Raw genomic sequence first — 25,310 nt, 5'->3', positions numbered from 1 at the left:
ATTTTCAAAATTTCTGCATAATGTGACTCTTGAGATGTAAACAAAGAATAACTTGCATATTCAGATTTTACAGCAGAGGTGAAAAGAACCAGGGGTCACAATGTCTAAATCACAAATATAGGCAATTTATTAACTCTCCAAAACCATCAGCACGCTTGCACGTCTTCTGAGTTTTTATATGTAATGTTAAAGATGGTAAAATTGTGGTGAATCTGAAAGGACAAGTTTCCTTTTACATGAATGGATTTTTAAAAATACGCTTTAGGTCGAAATCTTATCTCAAAACAATCATAAAACGACGTCTCAGGCAACATATTCATAACCAAGACTTTAAGAAGCATTAGGTGCTCCAGATGTCTGGTTCCTTTCACCACCATTGTGAACAATTCTGACTGAAAGTTTCTCTGAATTACGTTTTTGTATCTTCATAATTAAATTATGCAGAATTTTTAAAAATTGGTAGAATTCCCCTTTGAGTTCAACAGAGGCACAGGTCAGGATACATCACTATCGATATCAGAATGCTAGAATAAGAGCACAAACGACGTGGAACTAACTTATGTCATATCTCTCATTTATTGGTTGATTTTTCTGACTTTTTTTTGTTTTTATTCTTTTCAAGAGGAATTCCACAACATATTCAAAATTCTGCATACTTCTATCACAGCCTACTCTTGATTTGAGAGGCGTCATTCAAAATGCATTACAGATGACTTTCAACTTTTTGTCTTTACACATACAAGAAATACTAATGCTATATTATGATTAATACCACCTTTATTACAGAATAAAAAATGTGTTTTCCATTACACATCAGCTGTCATTCTTTTCAAAAACATGTATTTAAAATTCCTGCATTCCTGGTGATTCCTGGTGATGGGAACTAGGGTCATGACGTCTACAACAGAAATATAACCATTTTACTTACTCTCTATTTTACTGAAATGCTAAAAATCTGGAAAAAAAAACCTGTCTCAGAACTATTGAAAAACAATGTCCCAGGTATTAGGCAGCGTATCTATAACCGTTTCCTGTAATACCTTTCTGCGAGGAAGGTGTAAGGGGTATTAAAAGCTTCAGATGTCTAGTTCCGATCACCACCATTCTGAATGACTTTGTTTACATCTTAACAATTACACAGATATTTTGGTGGAATTCCCCTTTAAACTTCAACAGAGGGAAAGATTAGTTCAGGATGTAAATAGCAGATTGTTAGAATAAGTGCTAATATGATGTAGAACAACAATTAAAACGTATGATCTCTCACAAAGAGTAAACAAAGATTATTTATATCATTTTTAATTGATGTTTATTATTTTTATTTCCTTCAGTGGAAGAGGTCAGCATGTCAACAGCAGAATTTTAGACTATGCACTTAAATGACAGAACTATAGTTTCTCTCACAATTTAGACGTAGGATCTCTCACACAGCAGACTTGTGTTATGTGTATACTGATGACATGTTGCTTATACTGCAATACTTGGACTCCATGTGATGGACACTGTTGTGTGGCTGCCTGTGTATACTAGGAGTGCGAAGAGTGTTAGGAGTTTTTCTCCAGGAAGACTCTGCAGCATCTGACGCACTGTTCATACACTGTCTCGAAGTCCTTATCGCTCCCCTGTAAGAGAAAAAGAAAAAAAATTCCATTTGAAAATGCGGTCCCACTCTGCGCTTGCTTACAGATGTGAAGTGCATGCCTTACACAGTGTCTTCATGCTCAGATTCAAATTAAAGTGGTCCATCCTGAATACGACTGAACTTGCAAACAGATCCATTATGTTATTCCTGGAAAGCTTGTGCTGTAAGAGACAACGATTTACACTCTCAAATCAGGACCATGTGGGTAATGCTGGGAGGACTGCAGCTGAGATTTCCTTTTCACTGGCCTACGGTGGATGGAAGTTCCAGTAGAGTGCGGCTGCTGTCAGTCACAGAGACTGGACACTGTGTTTGTGGGGTTACAGTGGGCACACGAAGAGAATAATCACTGCGCTTACTCTCTTGGAGGCGATTTCTAAGTTTGTTTGTTGTATCACAGCCAAGTGGCAGTCAGCATCTCTGCAAGAAAAACTAAAACAGAGGATGAGACAAGTCAAACGAGTGACTTGAGTACTGCCTTCACTGCAAAAGATGAGGGCGGACATGATTACGCGAACTCAATCTGCATAGCAACTACATTTATAGTACTGTGGAAAAGTCAGAGACCACCCTTCATTTATTTAATTTCCAGTGAAAACAGCCATCAAAAGAAAATAAGTGACAAAACATGACTTTCCAAAACTGGGCTTTAAAAAACAAAAGATACAGGGAAAATGGGACTCCTAACAACCACCTACAAGACCTGGCAGACCACCAAAACTGCCCCCTTTAGATAAGCAGCACTTAAAGCTTTCATCTTTGAGAGAGAGGAGAAAATCAAGCTGCTTCAGATCTGAAAACATCCACAGGTGTTTCTGTGCATCCTTCCACAGTGAGAAGACAACTCAGCGCTATGGGTCTGAAAGGATGTGTAGCTGTCAAGAAGCCTTACTGAGAAAAGGAAATAGACAAAGAAGCTGCTGGTGTTCTCAGAACATTGGAGTGATGACCCCAGAGTCCAGACCCCAACATCACCCTTAAATGTGTTTGGGATTACTGGGATCATGAGAAGCAGAAAACGCTAAATCAACTTCTAAGACTAATTTTGGTGGAATGGAAAAATATCCCTGCAGATTTCAGCAAGTCTTCTGAAAAGAACAGCAGCTGTAATGAAGGAAATGTGTGGACAAACTAAATACTGAAAAATTTTGACATCTGAGGCTTTCATGTAATTTTCTGTTAGGCAGGTGCTTTCTGATCTCTCTAAAAAAATCTATAACTTGTACTTATCTGTTGTCTGGAAATTAAAATAAATGAAGGGTGATTGCACAATACTTTTTTTTGATAAAGTCTTTCTCAAGGCCTTGTTTACCTTGTTTTTTTTAAGCATTTTAATGTATGGTTTGACATTGTTCAGATAATGATTTTTATTGTTTGGCCCTCTTTTAAGACTCTTTATTAACTGTCTAAATAACTGGTTTATTATTTCAATGCTTACATCATTTACTGGAATAGTAATATAATTCAAAGTGACATTGATAGAGCAATAAACCTTTAAAACTGTCCTTTTCAAATTGACTTTAGATCCACAAACATGTCACACAGCCCTTAAATCAGCTCTTAAAATCAGCAGGAAGCATGAAATAAGTGTGTTTACCCCAGATATTTTCAGAGCAGTTTAACAACTTAATGCTTCGCTTATGGCAAATTAACCAAAACACTGTGAATGTAGTGGTGTACTTCTGTTCCAAAAGCAGCATACACACAGACCCAATAAGAAACACTGAGCATACTTTGCCAGAAAGTTTAATGTAAATGACCACAACAACTGCAGACCTTGCTTGGAAGTAAAAGTAGCACTGTAGACCTTACACAGCTCCTCCAAGCCAAATATAAGTATAACTGATGTTCATTGCTGGCTCTTCTTTATGATGAGTGGAAACTGCTCTTATAGCAAAGATTACATTCCTTTTGGAAACTGGCTTGAACATCTTAGAAGAAAATCTCTCTCTCCATTGTGAACAGGACCTCCAGTCTCTCCAAACATTAAATATCTTATATAATTGAAAAATTATCTTGATTATTCATATAATGTATAATCTCTGTCTTGTGCAATTAAGTCAATATAATGTTTTGTAATACGCGCTCATAGAACATTTACAGGAAGTTTAGAAAATCAGTTTCCAAATGCACTCAACTCAAGTTTAGCTCCAATTCCGGGTGAGAATAAATGTGTGTTTTGAAACAGAAACACAACGTAAATACTTATTTTTCTGAATTTCTGACTTGTTTTGAAATAATTCTTATTAATAATTCTTAATAATTCTTATTTTCTCCAAATAATCTTTGTAACATTTGCATACTTTGAAGGAAATAAGTACCTTTGTTCAGTTGCGTCTATTATTATTGCTTTTTTAAAAAAAAAAAACTACTAAATATTTAGTTGATTATTATGATTAATTGATTACTTAATGTAAAAGCTGTACTTTTGTTCATTTGCATGGAAGTTCTTAGTAGATAAGCTGCAAATTTGACTGCCCCACTCACTACCAGTGCAATGAGTCAGTAGACTGTTGGTAATTAGCGCCTCTCTTAATAAATTTGCCCCAAAACAGAAATCTATGTATGTCTTGCCAACTCAAAGCTAAAGGATGACAAACTCACTGATAGTCAACATCACCATATCTGTCTATAAAACTAATAAACTAATTAATTAAATGGTGATATTTTTTCTCTTGCCATGTAAACAGCAAAATAATGCTGTTATGTAATTGACTATACTAATTACTTTTAATACATAATTTATGTACATTATACATAATTGATGTTCTTAATGACATTATATGTTTGAGATGTAATCTTAATGCCTCAGTTCTGATCTGTGTATTAGACCAAATTCATTCACTATGTACAGCAGATGCAGAATATTTTTAGCCTCTACAACTTGCACAAATTTGTTCTCATTCTCTTACTAATTTAAGCACAGAAAAGACACACAAGCTGAAGCCAAACATGACATCACTGTCACAGCACAGCTAATTAAAAAACCCCACACTTAGCAAGTTTGCATGAGTGTTCTGTGTCCTCCTGAGCTATTTCATGCTCTTTCAGCAGGTCTTTCATCAGCTATGTTTCTAATGGAATGTGTCTTAACCAACCTGCCACATCTTGGCAATAATTCACCTTTTCCCTCATAAATCTATTTAAGCTTGTCCAAGTTCCTTTCCTGAATAACCTTCAGGGCACGTAGGAGATCCGTTGTTGGATTAAGAGTGCTGAATAAGGTCATTCCATGACCTTTAGCTTCCGCTCCCTAGCTTGTTCCCATTGGGAGAAAGATCCCCACAGCGCACTGCTGCTACACTGGTGATTACAGCTGGGCGTCAGGGTTGGGCGGTATTTACCTGTTTCATACCTTTGCATTCATACCTTTGTGTCCACATATTACCATGGTATATGGTATTACTCTTGTACAGGGATAACGTAAGAGGCATAAAGGTATTTATGACGCTTTTTGGTCTCTTTCTGCAGGAAAATACTGAAAAAGTTAGGTTTGCTTAAATAGTCACCAAATAAGTGAACCAAGTCCACAGGTTAACTTTATTAATGTAAACTTAAATACCACCTTTACCATGATTTTGCAATACATTTGTAGTGTAGTGTGTGAAGTGCACTGAAGTTGGTGGTACTGGGGTCTTTCCTAAATGTTTCACTTCACTACATTTGAGCTACATGTACTGTCTACATTTACCATCAACAAGGACTATTGCCTACCAATGTCAAAGCTATTTGCCGCGCATCCAGAGGATTGCTTCTTTTGTTTGTTGCCATAAAGGCGAGTTTGTGTAAAACGAGTGGGAATCAAAAGACCTTAGGTGCATCATTTTGAATGTAAGTGGTTAATCATCACTCCTTTCAGGATAATTATTGCTAGACGTCACATATCTTTTGTACTCTGTGGCACAAAATGTGCAGAAAAATGGCAAAAACAAAAGTCTGACGCTTCTGAATTCTAGGCTGTGAGAACAAAAGATGCAAAAATGTGATTTCAGGTAGTGGCAGAACTGAATAATACTGTAGAAGAGCCACATCACACTGTGATTATAGTTTGTGGTTGTTTTATACCAACGTGTCCTCAGCGCAATCATGGACTTAATTTTCAGTATTATTTTTAGATTTTTTCTCTTTTAGATATTTGGAAAATACAGAGATACTGAAGTTTATCAACACTGCCCAGCACTCACACAGAGATATTTCTCTCTGTCCACTCAACTCGCACACAGATATTTCTATGCTGAGCAGATGTACCATATATCATTTGTTAATCATTTCCACAATTTTTGACCTGGGACACTTCACCGCGGTAGAGGAGTGGAGTTTTACAAGGCTGCAGCCCAGGGCCTTTGCATTGCAACTGCAGAGTTTGATGAGGATGCAAGACAGTGACTTTGCACACTGACAGTGGTGTTTGAAAAGCTTGCGCATCGGGGGCCTTGCAAGGTGATAGCGGAGTTTGACCAAGTCACAAACTGGGGACTTTGTATCATGACTGGAGTTCAACTAGTCCATGAGTTGTGGACTTTAACCTATGACAGCGGAGTCCGAAGAGGCTGGAAAATGGGGACTCTGCACACTGAAGATGGAGTTTGATGAGGCTGCGAGTTGGGGACCTTGCAATATGGCAGCAGAAATTGATGAGATTGTGTGCTCTGGTGAACTGTGTGTGTTTGTATGTGTAGATGTGTTGCTTTCTGTTCTTAATATTATGTTTAGATGATTTTAAAGTTTGCATTAATAAAGCCAATGAACATCCAGAGCAGAGTTTAACTTGGCTGAGAGCTGGGGACCATGCACTATGACAGCCAAGTTTGTACAGGCCACAAGCTGGGTCACTATTTTTCTCCATGCCAGCCGTGGAACTGTGTATGTGCACTTGTTTGTGTGACTGTTTTGTTTGCTTTTGATTAGTGATTATAAAACATCCTTGGATTTCAGACAGCTGCTATATAAATTATGTTTTTTTTTAAAGATTATTTTAAAATCTCCATTAATAAGTGCTGCCACTGTAGAATACCCTACAAACCTTATACAGTTTTTTTCTGATTGGACTGTATTCTAAATATTAACCAGAACAGAAAACACTATTTTGAAAAATAACCTGAAACAGAGAGCAAATGTCACACATTGCAGTTAGCAAGTTTTTGTTATCTATCAATATTGCTAAACGGTGTTGTGCGACACCAATATCGGTGTAGACTAGAATACATGTGCGTACAGGACTGCAAGAAAAGCCCTCACCTCTCCAGTCATGTACAATGTTTGTGTGCTCAGAAGGTTGTGTGCTTGCCGCGACACACCCAGTTAGTCTTTATTTATGACGCCTAAACTCTATTTCAGCATTAATAGTACATTTCCCCTGGCAGGAATACACAACCCACACATCTATCAACTACAAAAACACACCAAACTGTGCTTGAACAAGAGCATAAAAGCAGGAAAACATCCAGCCACACACACGCTCCATCCCCAACAAACTCCATCAGTGTCAGAACAAACCACACACACAGACTGGTTTCCTTTCATTTATACAGGATCTTTCGCCTACATCAACAGTTACAGATCATTTTATCGAATTAGTTCAAAGTCAGAGCTCAAAACACATTTCAGAATTTTTTTTAGCTTGACTTGGACTTTAGATTAAAATGATTTTGCTTTGAGTGACTCCATAGTTTAAATATGCTTATTTTATTAAAATAAATGTTTGTCATTATCAAAACAATCATAAAGCTACTGAGATTTTACCAAATGACAAGTTTAGCTAATTTTTAGCAGAACTCAAAAAAGCCAGCCAGTATATGACTAGTAAACACATCTTTGAGCAGGTATACACACATCAAATCATAATATTTTTCATTAAAACACAAAAAGTTTACTTAATTGCAGAAAGTATGTGTTTAGGTAGTGACAATTCATGTTACACACTGATTTAAGACTTTGGGACAGTAAGTTTAAAACAATGGGACCTAACTACTCACCATGTGGCCATGAGAGACAAGGATGCAGTCTCACTTCCTGCTCTAAAATGCAGGGGTGTGGCTAGAATAAAGCTCCGCCTATGGACTAAAATACTGTGATTCAGTAGTGACATGAAAACACAGGACAGCATTTATTTTATAAAAAGATTTATATTTCTAAACCTCAGATAAGAAAATTAAACTCATGATAAATCTAAATGTTTCAACTTCACAAAGAAATATAAAAGTTTAAAAAGTATTATTTTCACAAGTTGAAATTTAGGGGTTAGGATTTGGAACAGCCACCTTCCAATAAAAAAGTACCCTATAAATTATGATTTCGTATGCATTTAGTGTAGAACTACCTCTATTAATGTCGTGGGTTTAAACAGATAACCTAATCCTTATCTAAGGTTTGAATAGTTAATTCCGCCATTTATTTATTACTGTACTGTGAGACTGCAGTATCTAAGGTATCTAATATATGTGTATCAGAGTCAGGTGTAGCTAGCTACGTGTCATATTTCACAAATTACAAAGTTTTGTCTTTTTTTTTCAAAAACCATGGCAGAGACATATTCTGTTTACATATGCAACGTTTAAAGAAAATGTGAGCCTTCATATGTTACCAAAGGATCTGAAAATAAATTTTCCTGAACGGGAAACAGGTGGACCATGCAAGCAGCATTAGAGTCAAAGATTATTCCATCAACAGCATAAGGATTTTTTGTGATGTGGTACAGTGTTACAGAGTTTAGCTGTTGTGAGGTGGTCATAGTGCAATACTCAATTTACGCAGTGTGCATAAATTGAGTATTTTACAACAGCTTCAAACTCAGCCAAGCAGATTTTAGGACCTGTGCTGCCCGTTTAACAATGTTTTAAAATCTAAAACGGCCTCTGACATTTGCACAGTACTGTAGTTCTTTAATGGTTCATAAACCTCTTTTTGGTATAACATAGAATCTTTTTTGTTAAGAGTGTACAGGGACCACACAAAGCCCCTAGTGCTTGCTTTCCCGCTTTCTGGGCTGAGCTGGACAGATTATATGATTTATTATGAGTTATTATCGCAGTGCATTAAACCAGACAAGCAGCTTGCCTGAAACCGTCACCACATTCCTGAAAAGTTTCTCTCTCTTCTGTCCACAATCAACAACTCGTTCACTACACACAGACACACACTGACACAGACAAACACACACAAAACCACTTTTACTCCTGCAATCACTGGCCCTGCCTCAATAGTACAGAATGTGTTGACATTTATTTTGAGGCATTAAAATGTCCAATAAAAACATCCAAAAGACACAGTGGGACATGACCATGAGGCCCTGAGGGACAATATTCTGAAGGTTCGCTCATTACAAACTGAAGAGGGAATTTAGGGCCACCAGAACATAAGGATTCTTGCGGTACAGTGAGTCAGCTTTTCTGTAACTAATACATCTTACACTCAGATGACCTTCAGCAGTGATGATCTCAGCTTTTACATGAAAGTTAATGAAGATTCTGGGGAACACCTAAACAGCTCTCAAGAGAAATGTTATAATGCTTTTAGTCCAGTACTTCCAAAAAGCGCAGTCTGGAATGGAGCCACAAGCAGCTCTTCAAAAGCTCACCGTAATTCGGAGCGAAGGATTATGATTAATATCTGGAGGAACAGCATTAGAGCAGCAGGGAAAAGAGCATAAGCCCTGAGGCCCTGAAGCTTTTCATCACTTATAGCAGGGATCACAAATTACTGTGAGACAGCTTCATACAGCCTTCCACATATTTACAATTTATTTTTGAACGATTTATTCTTCAAATAATGTATTCTCTCCCCCCCTCCCCATTTTCTGTGGCTAAATGTTTACATCTGATGGGTAGATTTGCTTTACCCAGCAGATATTGTGGTTGGTTACCCAACAAGATACATAAAATCAGCTTATGATGATGCTTACAGTACAAAGAGTGTTGCATGGAAACATTCAAATGAAAACCTGACACAGCATAAATGCTGTGCAGACATGACTAATTTAGCTACTTGCTATTATAACGACTTGCATTGACTTTAATTTAATTTAGACCGATATTTACTTAATTCTGCCTTTGTGGATTCATTCTGGTTCTGACAGAGCAGTAGAGCGGTGTGTGTCAAAATTAAGAAATGAATGGAAATTTCAAACACATCTATTGAGAATGCAGATTTAACCACTTTGCCAACACTTTACTCATAATAACTTCACTAGAATTCAGCAGGATCGATGAAACAAACACAATAAGAGTCCCATAAAACCCTACTGGTTAATGTAGGTTTACTTGATTTAGAGTTCCTACTTTTATTACTAAAAATAACAATATGCAGTAGTAGTAGTAATGTAAATACGTAGTGTTTAATAAATCTTTCAATTGTAGTAGAAATTGTAGCTTGTGGTGACAGAAGAATTGCTGATAAACACTGACTAGGACGTGCTTAAATTGCTGTTATCAGAAGAAAACTTTGCATCTCCAAAATGATAACTTGACTGGAGAAGGAAAAAACCTTCTTTACTTTTAATGCAAGTCAATGGAACCAGACCAAAACCAAAATACTTCTTGGCATCACATAGAAATCGCTATTTGCATTCCTTTCAAATTTAATATAAAGTTTTAACAATAACAATAACAATTTGGGTGAACAGTAGAATCTTTGAAATATTTATACGAATTTCAGAATTTCTTAATATTTGGTGGTGTGTCCAACTTTTGCCTAAAAGGCAGCCTGCACTTGAGCTGACGCAAACTCCACAAGCTTGTGCAAAAGCCTCAGATGAGCAGATCAAATCCTCTTGAGAGTCGAGTTCAGTGGAAAGAACAAGACTAAAAAAATCTGACCTGTACAAAAGCACTATGAAACAAATCTGCACACTTTAACAGACATCTAGAAATACAATTTTGAATATTTCTACTTTGACTATTTTTCATTTGTCAAAATTCTTTTTGTTGTTAATTTTCAGATTTTTAATGTGTTCTCAGACTTTTGGACCCAGGTGTACATGGTAGGTGGAAAAGGCAGCTGAATGGAGTGAAGCTGTGAGTGACAGAGTAAAGGAGAGGGAGAGTAAGAGTTTAAGAGAAAGTGTGCTGTGTTTAGGTGTACAGACTTACATAGTAGGGGTCTTGAATAATCAGCTGTTTCTCAGGATCATATGAGCCGAGCAGCTCTATCTTGGCTTTACAGCTCTTTACGGAATTTGCTGTCCTTTTGAGATCCCTGCAAGAAAACATAAGCCACTCAATTAAACAGCATGCTTAAACAAGAGAAAGGCGCTATATGAATTATATAAAAATTACTTTTGCTATTATTATTAGTAATAGTGATATTATTAGTAGCATTATGATTATTAGTGTTCTATAGATTTGCAAAGCAAGGAAGTCCTGCAAATTGTTTCAAATATACATTTTTCATATTTGATATTTCTTCTGCCAAGAAAGTAAGTAAGCGGTGAAAAAGCAGTTCCAGCAGCTTAGAGTAAGATGATCAATGACATCACTTAGTGAAAGGTGGTCAGCGGAATAATACGGTGTAAAAAACGCTTTTCAACCAGTGTTTGCTGAGGGGTTTCAGCACCACCAGATTTCAGGAGTGCAGTTTTATTTTCATAAAAACTGAACTTTTACTTCCATATTGTCACAATCTGCAGGAGTCCTGCACTGTTTAAGATAATGTTGCATTTTCCTTACAGCGAGCTGAATCACTTATCTCGCCAACTGATGACTGCTTTGGTGGTGCGTTGCTAAAACCCTTTTTTAGAGGCTTAATATTGTAAAAAAAAAAAATTATAAATAAATAAAAAAAAATAACAACTAATGTTTAAATGCATACATTTTTGTGGTATTTCTTCTGCTTGGTTTGCCTTTGACTGCTGAATCTCAGCATTTTAGTGACACAATCAGTTACAGTGTCATATATAAACAATCTGACTGGTTGCCACACTCCTCATCTGCAAAAGGTCATCTACAAGGAGGAGAGAGCAGTGGTGTGCATCAGGGGTTTGATGTGTCATTTATGTGTGTATAGTGTTCTTTTGCTAGATTATTTTTGTATGATGTCACTGTATATGTCACATTTATGCTGTTTAAAATGTAGGCACCCCCAACTCCAAATGCATTCCCAGGTCCCTGGAACAAACCGTGGTACAACACAAGATAAACAACATATCAGAGGTAGGAACCACAGCTGTTTCTGCCTAACAATGCTTGCACACTGACCAATGCCTGCTAAAGGTAGAGTGGAGCTGGACAGCAGGAAAGTCCCTGTTGTTATCAGTTCGCTCTGTAGTAGACCTAGTTACTGTCACAAGATGGACGACGGGTGGAGTACGCACTTGAGACAAGTTCATGTAACCAATAAATTATTTACTTGTGTATTTGTTATTTGAAAAAGTATTGACATCACAGCTGACCAGTGCTCAAAAAAGTTCCTTTGGGAGAAGTGCTCCTGGATGAAAAAGAGTTAAAGATTAGCAGAAGAGGAACGAAGGAGAAAGCCTCATCTACAGATCGAAGGCCAGGAATCTAAAGAACTCGTTAAGCTGCTTAAGCAGGAGCGGATCTATGAGGAACATGTGATTCTGACATTATCCCCACCAAAGTGCCCCATTACTGAGGAAAAAACTCTGCCTGTCTCTCTTGGCCATGAAAGCTCTCACACAATGCTATAGGTATGTGCTGACCTTGCCTGTGGGCCAATGGGGAGGCACAGGTGTGTGTGAGTCAATGGGAACAGAGCATGCACTAGATGTATTGTACGTTCATGTTCCCTTTACATGACCTGTTGAAGCACGGACGAGATGCAGGAGGCCACTGCTACAAAGCCCTATTGCCCAGGATCAGTCACATTAGATTTCTTTCAGCCCTCCTTGCTCAACTTCAGCAATTAGTTTTAAAAGAATAGTTTGGCAAAACATCAAACTTACCCAACTTTCCACTGACCCCAGATACAGTCGATCAGCCAAGATATGTTTGTAGTCCAACTTTTGCTTCTTTAGTTTAGAACTGGAGCCATGAGGCTAACATTGCTAACAAATACTAAATCTCAATAGTCACCCAAATAGCCTGAATTGTTTTTGTAAACACATACCCAATACAACTTCCCTCAACTTATATCTAGGTCTTCTTTAAGTCATGCAGACTTGTTGATGTGGTTTAGAGCACAGTACGGCTTACTCTGAGCTGTAAAAATAAACAAAACTTCACCACTTTGGGTAGCCGTTTCAACCATGCAACCAGACTGATCTTGGATTAGATTCCTCTGTCTTAATGACAGTCATTGCAATGAATAATTATTCTAGATCAGCACTTCTATTCCTGGGGTTGGTTCATACTTAGAGACCCAGGCTGCCTGCAGTATTGCTCCTTTTATAGTTCACACAATGTCAAGTCTGCGCAAATTTAACGATGACCTGGATGCAGCTTGAGCTAATTGAGATAAGTTTTGGTGATATATTTTACAGAAATGATCTGAACCATTTGGGTGGCTACTGAGTTTTAGTGTTTGTTAGCTACATATAGTTCTAAAGAAGCAAAATTCGGACTCCAAACATGTCTTGGCCAATCAACTACATCTGGACAAAGTGGAAAATTGGGCAAATTTAATTTTTTTTTGCCAAGCCATTCCTTTAAGACAAGAGAGGGGAGGGGGGTAAAATACCACTGCTCTGTTCTACAGATTTGGTAATTGAGCAATGCTTCACTCCCCAATTGGCAAAATAACTTGTTTCATCCAGGGGACCTCTACTCTCCTCTATGTTCTCCACATAGGCCTCACTCACTTTGATAATAAGGCTCATAATGCGCATGAAGAGTCATGGCATGCAGGGCAAAGCCTCGTCCAAGCTAGCTCAAATGGGTGGCAGATGTTCACTTAAGTGTGTGATCCCCATTTGAGACTCTTTTAAACAGTCTTAACAGCATGCTACTTCCATGAAATGAGACAAGCCAAAAAAAAGAAATGGGGGGAAAAACATACCTCAGGTTGCTCTCGTCCATACACAGAATGTAATCAAATGACTGAAAGTCCTCCTTTGTCACCTAAAAGAAAAGGAAACAAAGAGAGGCAGAATGAGGGAGAGGGAAACATGTATCATTTCACATTCATTGACACGCAGTGACCTAAAAAGGCAAAAGGCTGGCGGTTGAGGCCGACCACCCCTCTCTGCTGTGTTCACATTATCACATTTTTCAACACTCTATTCAACACAAGATTTACTCCAAGATCTTCTCCAGCTACCCTAACGGCACTATATCCTGTATATTTCCACCAAGGCACAAACAATGAAAACAAGGTTCCACCTTTATAACACAAATCAAATATAGGTTTCAGGTAAACTGACAGTTCAATATATGAACACAGCACACAGCATGTCACATTAGAACAGGTTTTACACATTTTATATGTTATGCAAGTTACCGCTACTGTTGCATATAAGGCTACTCAACTAGCTATTACAAGGCTAATGTTTCAAGTAACATTTCAACATGCAAATGTCTGTGTTGTGTTCTTTATATTGTACAATTCAGTTTCCCAACATTGTCCACTGGAGGCTACAGTATGAAATACAAACAGACATAATTTGAAATGCCTGTTGCCCATTACATTGTGTGTAAACTTCATGATGAATAGACCAAAAGAAACGGTTCCATTGACTTGGTTTCATTGACTTAGTCAAAACATAAAGTTACTATTTTAAAGAGATATGAGTTTTTGTTCCAAAAGCAGTAATCTGGGGCTGAAAATGTATAAATTGTATTTAATAGTTGATCTGACAGGAAATAAAATATACAAAGGGTGCTCTGACTTCTGCAAAGAACTGTATATTTTTGCAGAGCTCCATTCACGTCATGGCCAAGTGCACGCAAAGCCCTTTCGCCATGATCATATGGATGTAGCTCAATACTGACATTCTAACGTTTGGAGCGTGCAACACGTCTCCATGCAGCGCTTAGCTGCATGCCAGCAAACTTCAGTGAAGGGGAGGGCTGTGAGTGGAGGATCCGTCTGTGTGTCTGCAGGAACGTTCACTCCCCTCACTGAAGGCACAAGGAGTTATGAAACGGATCAAAGCACATCTGTGGATGTGCACTCGTTTGCGTGTGTATGTGAGTTGAGCAAGAGCGGACATAATTCACACGAGACAGCCGAGCAAAGGGTCAGCCATGATGGGAATTTTTCATTCCGCTGAGAAACGGAAAAAAAAAGACAACTGGACAGCAACAAAATGAGCAGTGATAAAGAAAACATAAAAGGCGGGACAGATCCTGCGTACGCTAAAACTCACACGTCTCGATCTCCACAAAGACAGCAATCGCTAGTTTCAAACTCAAATTTGACAATGTATACTACACAACAAGATTCCTGAATGGGTTGGATATACAGTTCTAGGAAAAACTCACAATTGGTACCGAATCTTCACATTATGAAAAGGCCCTTCACACATACTCATCTCATTCACAAATTTTTCTTTAAAGAACAATCCACTAAAAGGTTCTTTAGGGAACCTAAAGTGGTTCTCCTGTGGCATCGCTCCAGAGAACCTTCACATTTAAGAAAGCTTTTCAATCATCTTGGTTTCGGCTGCATAAATGCGTGCGCGTTCAGTATACAAATGAGTTCAGTCAAAGTTCAACTCTCCGTGGCCTAAGATGAACCATGTCTTTGGGGCGTTGTACTGCCACCCACCTGGAAGTTCTGAGTGACAGTGGAAGGGTGGAGTGCGTGTAGGAGAGCTAAACGACTTCACCCAATCAGACACATCTCAGAATGAGGCATTAGCCTCAGTCTCAGGAACACAGGATGTGGAGTCGTGACCTGGCACTGTGCTCTGGGATGAAGCTCCAAGATGCTACTGGAATAATCACTGTATGGATCAGTTGGTGCTGCTATATCTAAAGCAGTCTTGCTGGGCTGTTACTAAAGCTGAAAGATTACCTAATTTTTATTATAGCCAGGGTTGGCAAGGTTGTGTTAAAAATGTATTCCACTGCAGACTACTGATTATCTGTTAAAGGTCCTTTCAACATTACAATTGTAAAATATTTTTAACAGTAAAGATATGCTGTTTAAATTAGTATTTGCCAATGTATATCGTTCAGCATTAATGGTGCCTTCACAGATGTGCACGTCATCCATGCCATGTGCACTAATGCACCCCTATACCATCATGAATACTGGCTTTTGAACTGTGCAACGATAACAAGCTGAGTGCTCTTTAGCCTGGAAGACACAGTGTCCATGATTTCCAAAAAGAATTTCAAATTTTGATTTGTCAGACCACAGGACACTTTTCCACTTCCCCTCAGTCCATTTTAAATGAGCTTGGGCCCAGAGAAGGTGGCAGCATTTCTGGATCCTGTTTATTTATGTTTTTTCTTTGCGTTTTAGAGTTTTAACTTGCATCTGTGGATTCAGCGACGAACTGTTTTCATAGACAGTATTTTTCAGAAGTGTTCCTGAGCCCATGTAGTGATTTCCACTACAAAATCATGTCTGTTTTTAATGCAGTGCCACCTGACAGCCCAAGGATCATGCATATATATATTATATATATATATATATATTTTTTTTTTTCCCTGCTAAACGCTTATTTAAACAGTATTTCTTTCTATCCATTTAATAATAGATAAATGCTGCTGCAAGCTGCTGCCTTCTAAGAACTATATGGGCATGTCAGATTCCATCATGATTGACAATAGTGTTTCCCTGGCAACATAAACATCCCCGGGCCAGTGGCAGTGGTGAGCGACAACACCAGTGATGCTAAAAATGTCACACGGAGCAGAAAGGTTGAAGAAAATGAGCTTCCCCCCAGGAAAATAGACCACTTGACTTTTCTTGACCGCTCTCTAAATGGTGAGTACAAAAGTTCAAAATGTAGAACAAGCAGTCAGACCTTCATTATAGAGATCTGACTACATTCTCAGGCTCAAAAGTTGAATGCTAAGCATTAACATTATATCCATAATCTATAGCTAGCTAGCTAACTGCTGGATTGTGCTCCTGAAATGGAGGTCACACAAGCTCCCGTCAATGAGTCGGCGTGGTCAAATTTGTGGACACTGTGGAGAAACTTCTTATATTCCTTATTGTGTGTCTTGCCTGTAAAGTACATTTGTGAAATGTTACATTCTTAATCTGATGACAAATAAAAAAAAAGAAAGTCAAAATAATAATAAGTACAAAAATACATTGTCAAATATTGGTTTGAAATATCAGTCAAATCTAAAGATCTGTATATGCCAATAATTTTTAAGCAAATAATTGCTGGTAACAATTTGATTTCCACTATTATTGTGCAGCCTTACTGAAAAGCTTTCTTTTCTTTGCATGAATGGTAAGATATAGCACACGCAGGGTTTTAGATGATAAAAAAGTTGCACATCATCATATTGGCAATCACAATATCACTGGTGTCAGAAAAAAAACCTTGTATCTCCAAAATGATAATTTTACAGGAGAAGGAAAAATCCTACTTTAATTTTAATGTAAATCAATGGAACCAGACCTTTTTCTAAGTCATTTTGGCCTGTTTCTTTTGGCCCATTCTTCATGAAATTTACAAACGAAAGGGCAACAGGCATTTTCAAATTATGTCAAAATCTAAAAAACGACAAAAATGGAGATACGAGGTTTTCTTCCAACAACAGCGATATGCTAAAAGTCATATCACAGAACAATGTCATATTGGTGTTCACTTTATTACTGCTATGTTGGCCATCTCTACTGTATAGCCTCACTATTAGTTAGACGTGCTGTATGTAATCCAGTGTTGCTGGGTCATGAGGTTAATCTGTTTCTATATTTAGAAGTTCTATATATTCTATATATAGAACTTCTATAGTTCTATATATACACACACACACACACACACACACACATTAAATTCCAGTACTATTGCAGTCTATGTAGCAACTGCCTTGTGATTTCTTTACTCCTACAAACACATGACCCAGTCTAATTTGGAATGTCAGCCAAAATAACAAGCGCAGAACATTTCCTGAGGAAGTACGCTGGAGAGATCAACAATGGCTGAAAACACAAAGGGAGATAAAGAGAGGTCAGGGGTGAGAGGGCAGAGGTAGTGAAGAAAAAGATGTCTGTCAAAGTTGATTTAGGGAAAAAGAGAAAGAGGTTGAGGTAGAGGAGAGGAGACTTTTTGTGTGGAAGAGAATGACAGAATAGAGAACTGAAATGATGAAAAATGGGGACACAAAAAAGGAGATACTAAATAGTATGTTAGAGTTGTGTGTGTTATCATATGTATCTAATATCTGTTCAGTGATTTTATGTAAACAAGAACTGGATGACAATCATGATAATACAGTCAATCAGAACATAAAGTACTATTGCAACCTATTAAAACAACACAAAGCACAAATGCAGTCAGGTGCACGATTATTACCCCAGTCCTGTGTGCTCTCATCTACACACGCATGTGCACTCGTCAAATAATCACTTGTAGCGTTCTTGGCCAAGTAAGATTCTGTCAGTTGTTTCATTGCCTTTATTTTAGGGATGCAAGATCGGAATCAGACAAGATCGGTATCTGTATTGTATTGTATGACATAAATAACTTGTGTCAGGTGCACTCACGCTGTATTTCAATGCTGCTGCTGCTACACCCACAGTATGGTGCAAAAGTCAGACAAAACCTTCACTTATTCAATTCTCAGTCAAAGCAGCATTAAGTACAAATTATTCATTGTTCAGCATCAGGAAAAAAACAGAATATCTATATTTAAGAGAAAAATACACAGAAGCCTTAATAACTAAATATAATATCAAATTGTGCAGCATTTATTGTGTCCACTCTTTGCCTTTATTACAGCCTCTATTCTTTTCAGGACACTTAGTTTCAGTTTTTCAAAGGAATCAGCAGGAATATTTTTCCACAAAGTTATTTTCCCACAAAGTTCAGTCCTAGTTGGTTGCATTTTCTGATTCACACAATCCAAGTAATCCCATTCAAGACGTTTAGTAATGTTGGGGTCTGGACTGGGTGGTCAGGCCATTGCTCTAACACCAGCAGCTTCTTTGTTTGAATTGCAAATTTGTTTTGATTGATGCTTGATTTTCTCCTCTCTCAAAAATAAGAACTTTACTGTTTATCTGATGGGGGCGGTTTTGCTGGTATGCCAGTAAGATTTTTAGGAGTCCCATTTTCTCTATATATTCTAATTAGGAACTATAGCTTTGGAAACTCCTCAGAAATATCTCTTAAAAAATGAATAACTTGTACTTAATGGCCGTTTGCCACAAATATTGCAGCATAATTACACACGACTCATTGTGCTTAACAGCCAGTTGCATTATTTTCGATGTAGCATTTCATTTGATTCATGTTCTTTCAGTGTCGGGATCAGACAACACAAATTCAGCTCAATTTTGACAAATTTGGTCGCAGTCGACAAATTTCCAGCGTCGGGCCCGAATTTGAACGTCAGTAACAAGGACTGGGTCTTGCGTGTCAAGCATGTCAGAAGTTTTTGTATCTTTCCACCAAGTTTGATATCTCCTATGACACGTATATAAACGTCCTATAAACTCATGCAAGAACATAAACGATGACTGGTCAACGTCAAACATGCAGTGTTGCCAGTCTCCTGACCAAGACATGGCACAAAATTTATGCCACTACGACAGCGTAATCTCACATAGTGACCATTGTGAAAGACAAAAAACAATCTTGTAGTCTGACCCCAGCGTTACAGGCATTTGATTTCTCATTTACAAATTTAAAATGCAAGTTTCGCCAGATGAAGAGCAAATCATGTGATTTATATTGTGACTTTAGCACATTTTAAGTACATTCTATTAGCTAAAGTGTTATACATGTTTATTTAGCCCAAATATTGTGAAAAGTGTGTAAAAAGCTATTAGCTATCAGCCAATTCGGATGTAAAGAAATTGGAACTGAATGTTGATGGATTTTTTGTTGAAAATCAGTTGTTTTTGTCGACTAATAAATTCCTTAGTCATGGACAGCCCTAATACACACACAAATACAGACAAAACTCAGCGCAGGAAGGGATGCTGTACCTGTCGTGCCCTGTGATCTGAGTCAATGCCATGTCTCCTTAGGCAGGCCAGACCACGGGCATCCGGGAAGCTGCCTATATTCCAGTCCGAGGTAGCACCAGAATCTATAACCCACTGTAACACACACAGAGAACACACAGCTGGGGCTGAGTGCTAATGCTAAGCAGGACCCCACCGTACCTGGCGAGCCACATGGCGCATGGGCACGCTGTGCTTCTTCATGCAGGCCTGGCCACGGTAGTCAGGGGGGTTGCCAATCTCATAGGTAGAGGTGGCTGCACTGTCTATCCTCCACTAAACACGTACACAGAGCAGGAGAGAAAACGGTAACGGCACAGACATCACAACACATTACAGTCACAGTAATAAGAGCTCAGTGGGTTCAGGATGTTCTCACACAGGGATCATCCACAGGGCAGATTTACATTCTTCATACTGGGCTCTACAGATTACCAGCCTGAAGCATTTTAATGCCAGAAAGAGACCTGAAAAGATACACTTACAGTACTGTGCACAAGGCAGAGATCATCCTTCAATTATTTAATTTCCAGTCAAAATGGCCATTAAGTCATTTATTTTAGGGAAAAAAAAAGAAAAGAAATGATATCTGTATCATCTCACAGAAAATTACACAGACGTCTGAACATCTAAATATAATATACATTTATTATTATTTGCTGTCTCCACAGATTTGCATTTGCTAGAGCTTCCATTTTTTCTGGAGACTTGCTTTAAGTTGTCCAAGAAAATCTATAGGGATATTTTTCCACACTTCCAAAGTTCAGTCTTAGACATTTGTGGAATTTTAGCCAGTTTAGAGGCACATGAGAAAAAATCTGCATTGTGGCTAACATCAGTTGCTTGCGTGAATGTCTGTGTCTCTTTGAAAGGGAACAATGTCAGCAACTCTTTTGGAAACAGCTTCCGGGAAGATACAGCTGATATTCGCTGGAGTTCAAATTGGAAGGACAGAAGAGTTAAAGTGGCAGCAGGTGCATAAAAGTAAAGAGTGGACAAATTAAATACGTATAGATTTGATATACTTAGTGTTGAGTTTTTTTGCGCATTTTTTTCTGTTTTCTGTGGCACTGAAAAATGAATATCTTGATTTTGATGAGTTGATGGCCTTTTTGACTGGAAATTAAATAAACGGTGGTAAAAGGGTGGTTTCAGTTTTTTGCACAGCACTATATCCATTTACACTATTCTTCAGTTATGAAGCAAGTTATTTAGTCCTTCAGTATCCACCAATTTCTGTAACAGTTTTTATATGCATTATAGACTTGTAGACATTGCACCCTATACGTTACAGAACATTATGCATTTTAATTGGTACTTAGAACAGTACAAACTTTATCATTATGTATTCTATATGAAGATGTAAGGTAATTACTTTACATGAATATGGGTTTTATGTTTGACCAAGTAGATATAAGTGAGTATAATCAAAGCTGTCCATACATTAAAATAAGACTGTTTAAAAACATAAAAATGAGTGAGAATTTTAAGTATCACAAATGAAAACATCACAATAAAGAAACGTTGTAACTCACAGCAGCAGGGTAAACATTATACTCAGTGTCTTACCTTGTCCACCACGCCGCTGTCTGTGGCCATCTTCCTGAAGACAGCCTCAGCGATGGGGGACCTGCAGATGTTCCCTATGGGACAGAAATAAAAGATCAAACAAGACTTTTAAATTCCTGTCATTGAGGGCTGCTCAATGCTGATTACGGACATGTGAGGAAACGGAACGCCAAAATCTGGGCTAACTGTGGGTCTGCGGCAAAACATCTTAAAAATGATACAAGTCCAGGCGCCATGTGTTACTGTAACTAGGACTAACTTACAATTTCATCATAACCACAAACATGATGGGCTACCTGTCAATTGATGACACTACTGTCAAGATGCATCTCAGGTACACAATGAAGTTAACTGGCTTAATTGCAACTTCAATTTCATTTTCTGAGAAACGCAATCACTAAAAGCCACAATTTTAGGCTTCTGAAAAAAAAACTTTTTCATGAGTAAATCCATGCTTGAGGAATATTAACGTTCCATTCAGGGAGCCCAGAAGGGCAGATTAGATGGCGATTAGATTTTCCAAGACGGTACTGTGTGAGTGGCAGCCTGTTGCAGCAGCTCCAGTGCGCTTTGAGCTTTTTTCTTATTGAGAATTTTGCCGTTGTGGGACTAATAAAGGATTATCTTATCTTATCTTAGACATGTTTCTGAATTCACAAGTAGTTTTGGTCAGTCAGCAACACCCTGCAGCACTGGATTTTCAGTCTCCTTATTTTTGTTGAGGGATAATTAGCATGACTATTGAAATTACCTATTGCTTCCAACATGCTGGGGTGTAAACTGTCCCACTTCTCTGTTTCTCCAGATGAATATCAGGGGTGGGCGATGTGGCAAAAATTTAATCTCAAAAAATATAATCTCTCACGTGTCACAATATTTAGTTTCTATGAGTTTGGATGACAGAAGAGACAAAAATAAAGAGCAGTAACATGCTTAAAAAAAAATCAAAAGTTTTGTAATTATTTTTATTCTAATCTTTTTAATTGAACATTTCACATACGACACTGCACCATCCAATTAATCAATACAAAACATGCTCTCTTTGTAATGAAACATGCAGCTAATCAGTGTTAAGTATTGACGATTTCCATGTTACATTCGTAAAAACATATCATGATTTATTATCTATTCTGACAATGACTAATATTGTCTAAGAGTCTAACCCTAAAAAGGTTCTTTAAAGGGCTCTTTAGCAGAGGCAACAGATCTATTTAGAACCATGAGTTCTGTGGAGAACCAATTCATACTTATATGGTTCTTTGCATGGTGAAAGAGATCGTTAGACTGACGGAGAATGTGTCGTATATGGTTCTATATAGAACCTTTTAGAAAATGATTCTATATAGCATCCAAAAAGGTTCTTCTGTTTTTTTTACAAGCTTACAAGCCATATAAAACCATTTTCACAGCCTACATATCACATTCTCCATCAGTCTGAAGAACCATTTCACCATGCAAATCATTTATGCATGAAATGGTTCTTTATAGAACTCATGGTTCTGAATAGAACCACTGCCTTTACTAAAGAACATCTGAAGAACCTCCTTTTTTTCTTCCATTTAAAAAGAACCCAAACAACTTTGTCTGATTAAACCATGTCTAAAAGAACTACACTATTTTAGAGAAAAATAAATTCTTTACATGAATTAGAAACTTTAGACGTTAAGTCTCTTATTCTGTATTAGCAGTTTCAACCCACAGCTCACATTTAGGTTCAGCGATTAAATGAACATTCTGGACAAAAGTGGGGACAGTAGGTAGCGACAGGCGTTACTTTCTGAATTCAGGGCGAACTGTAAGCTTTACATGAGTGATTACAGTCGAGCTGTGCTTCTTCATAAAGCTGTTAATGTTTAATAAGGGCAGTGGAGAGTGGAAAGTAGGACAGCTCTGACCGGCTACCACTTCAACTGGCATTCAATGAATGAAACCGAGACACTAACAGTAGAACCGCTTCGCTTTTTATTCCAACCGCTAACGACCTCATCTGTTTAAAACACGTGGCCATTAAATTTGAGTAGTTTGAAGATGTCTGAAGGTGTTTAAGTCCTATTTCTTACCCAAGCACACGAACAACACTGACTTCCCGCTGACGGCGGCCATGTTTGTGTGTCGTCAGTTGACATGAGCGCTGAGGGCTGCCTCTCATTGTGCCTGCATACAAACCCGAACACAACTCTCCTTCAAAGAGAAGGTGGTACCGACTGAAAGGTTGGTATCCTGATAACATTGCAGATAATTTTAAAAGATCTGCACATAATAAAATATCTATGAATTCTATAGTAAATTAGCAGATATATACATCACTAAAAACTTTTGAAAATCTTTATTAGTCTTAAGGGGAATTCCACCTATTTTTCTCCGAATCACTGAGATGTAAACAATTCAGTCATAGTGGTTTGATTTATGCTCCATTCACTAGAAACTTACTGAATAAGAGTTTTTTACAGTTGTGGTGATAGGAACCAGACATTCAGCATGTCTAATGCCTCTAAAAGTTATCTCATATAAAGATAATATGAAATGGTTACGAATATGCTGCTTCATGCCTAAGAAATTGTTTTACAATAGTCTGTGATAGGGTTTTGGTCTAAAACTTTTTTCCCTTGTCTTTAAAAAAACCAATCATGGTGGAGGGGTAGACCAGACATTGTAAGGAAAAATAGTCCCCAATTTTTTTTCTTTCTAAATTTATCACTATTTTACCATTTTACTATCAGTTATCATTGCAGTGCTGTTTAGTGCCTAAACAAGTCAACAATGGTGCTTCTTTCCAAAACAGTTGTCCCTATTGTCCCTTTGAACCAAAGAAAGCCATTCTATCTATACAGAAGGTCTGACTGTATGAAAAGAAACAGTTTAAACTAAGGCTGATTCATCGTTTTATAAAATCAAAATCGCAATTTAAAAGAGTGCAATTTTCAAATTGTAAGAGCTGCAGTTTTGTATTCACACCCTACATTATCAACAACATTGCATCAAGTTTTAAGTGGGGAAATTTAACCCAATAACAAACTGCCTATAGATGAGTTAGACCAATCAAAAGCAACCAAACACTCATTTTCTGTGATATCACAACCACGACTGGCAATCTGGTACCCTAGGTTAAGCATTCAAGCCTCAAGCCAGAACAATTGATATTATTGGTCGAAAAACAGACCTGGACCTCAATATATAGATAATAATCGCAATTTAAATCGCAGTTATAATATTTGCCAGAAAATTGCAATTAGGTATTGTCCCCAGATCGTTCAGCCCTAGTTTAAAACTTCATAAGACATTATATAAAAATGCTTGGATTCTGGGACATTTTGTATCTAGGAATGAATTTTTTTTTTTTCCAGGACGGGCAGCTAAAATCCCGGATGATATAGGAAAATCCTGGATGGCTGACGACCCTATCAACATTACATATATAGACTCAGATGACACGTGTATATTCACTGATGCTTTGGATAGTAAATGAAATGGTTATATTTGTGTTATAGACATTGTGACCTCAGGTTCCTATCATCACCAAAAAAAAAGAAATCAAAGAAGTAAGTTTTGATTAAGTATTGATTACTGTAAAAAAAAAGTGCTAGTCAGGAAGTAACGAGTTTCTAAAATCTGAATTATCAGTCCTTGCTTAGTCTATAGCATGGTTTAGTCTAGTGCAATATTTTGTGATATTATAAGAAAGGTCTGTGTCTTTTATATCATTGATGGAATGTGCTCAGTTAATTACGCGGCTCGAGTTGTGTCCGAGTGGGTCTCATAAACTGGTTTAGCCTATTAAAAATTACACATCCCTTTGGCTCACTTTCAGATGTCAATAGCAGACTGTTTTCTGGGGATTTATTCATTCTTAGTGGCTTGTGTCTTGTTTCTATTTTAGGCAGACTTATCTCCTAAAGAATGCGTCTGCTGTATCTGTAGTTCTGTAGTTCACTTTGCTCATGGGAAAGTTCTGTTTGCCAGACCATATAAGAGTGAAATGTTTTGCCACCTGGTTGCCTAATCCGCTTAAATTTGCTTTCTCAGTTGTTATGAAACAAGATTATGTTTTAGCCATGTTCTGTATTGC

General features: G+C 37.6%; 1 protein-coding gene across 2 annotated transcripts; it reads right to left on the bottom strand.

Annotated features, from left to right (window-relative positions):
• Window positions 1-553: 553 nt before the first annotated feature.
• Window positions 554-23,389, bottom strand: acp1 (acid phosphatase 1). Of its 2 annotated transcripts, none has more exons than XM_036591748.1 (6): window positions 23,305-23,389; window positions 21,245-21,318; window positions 19,838-19,951; window positions 13,592-13,653; window positions 10,729-10,834; window positions 554-1,622 (listed from the first exon to the last, which is right to left on the bottom strand). In XM_036591748.1, the coding sequence occupies exons 1-6, from the start codon at window positions 23,345-23,347 to the stop codon at window positions 1,545-1,547; spliced, it is 477 nt and encodes a 158-aa protein (XP_036447641.1). In that variant the 5' UTR covers window positions 23,348-23,389; the 3' UTR covers window positions 554-1,544. The 2 variants fall into 2 exon arrangements, with proteins under 2 accessions (XP_036447641.1, XP_036447640.1); XM_036591747.1 differs by lacking the exon at window positions 19,838-19,951 and adding an exon at window positions 19,658-19,771.
• Window positions 23,390-25,310: the final 1,921 nt, after the last annotated feature.

This window comes from Colossoma macropomum, unplaced genomic scaffold, assembly GCF_904425465.1.
Source record: "Colossoma macropomum unplaced genomic scaffold, Colossoma_macropomum, whole genome shotgun sequence".
Classification (NCBI taxonomy): domain Eukaryota; kingdom Metazoa; phylum Chordata; class Actinopteri; order Characiformes; family Serrasalmidae; genus Colossoma; species Colossoma macropomum.
The sequence above is the reverse complement of the archived record's forward strand: the minus strand, read 5'-3'. Positions and strand labels throughout refer to the sequence as shown.

Coding starts and splice junctions, on each gene's coding strand:
- acp1 (XM_036591748.1), bottom strand. CDS start 23,347: ATGGCCGCCGTCAGCGGGAAGTCAGTGTTGTTCGTGTGCTTGG. Junction 19,952..21,244: donor ACAGCGGCGTGGTGGACAAG/GTAAGACACTGA, acceptor GTACGTGTTTAG/TGGAGGATAGACAGTGCAGC. Junction 10,835..13,591: donor ATGGACGAGAGCAACCTGAG/GTATGTTTTTCC, acceptor GTTTTCTTGCAG/GGATCTCAAAAGGACAGCAA.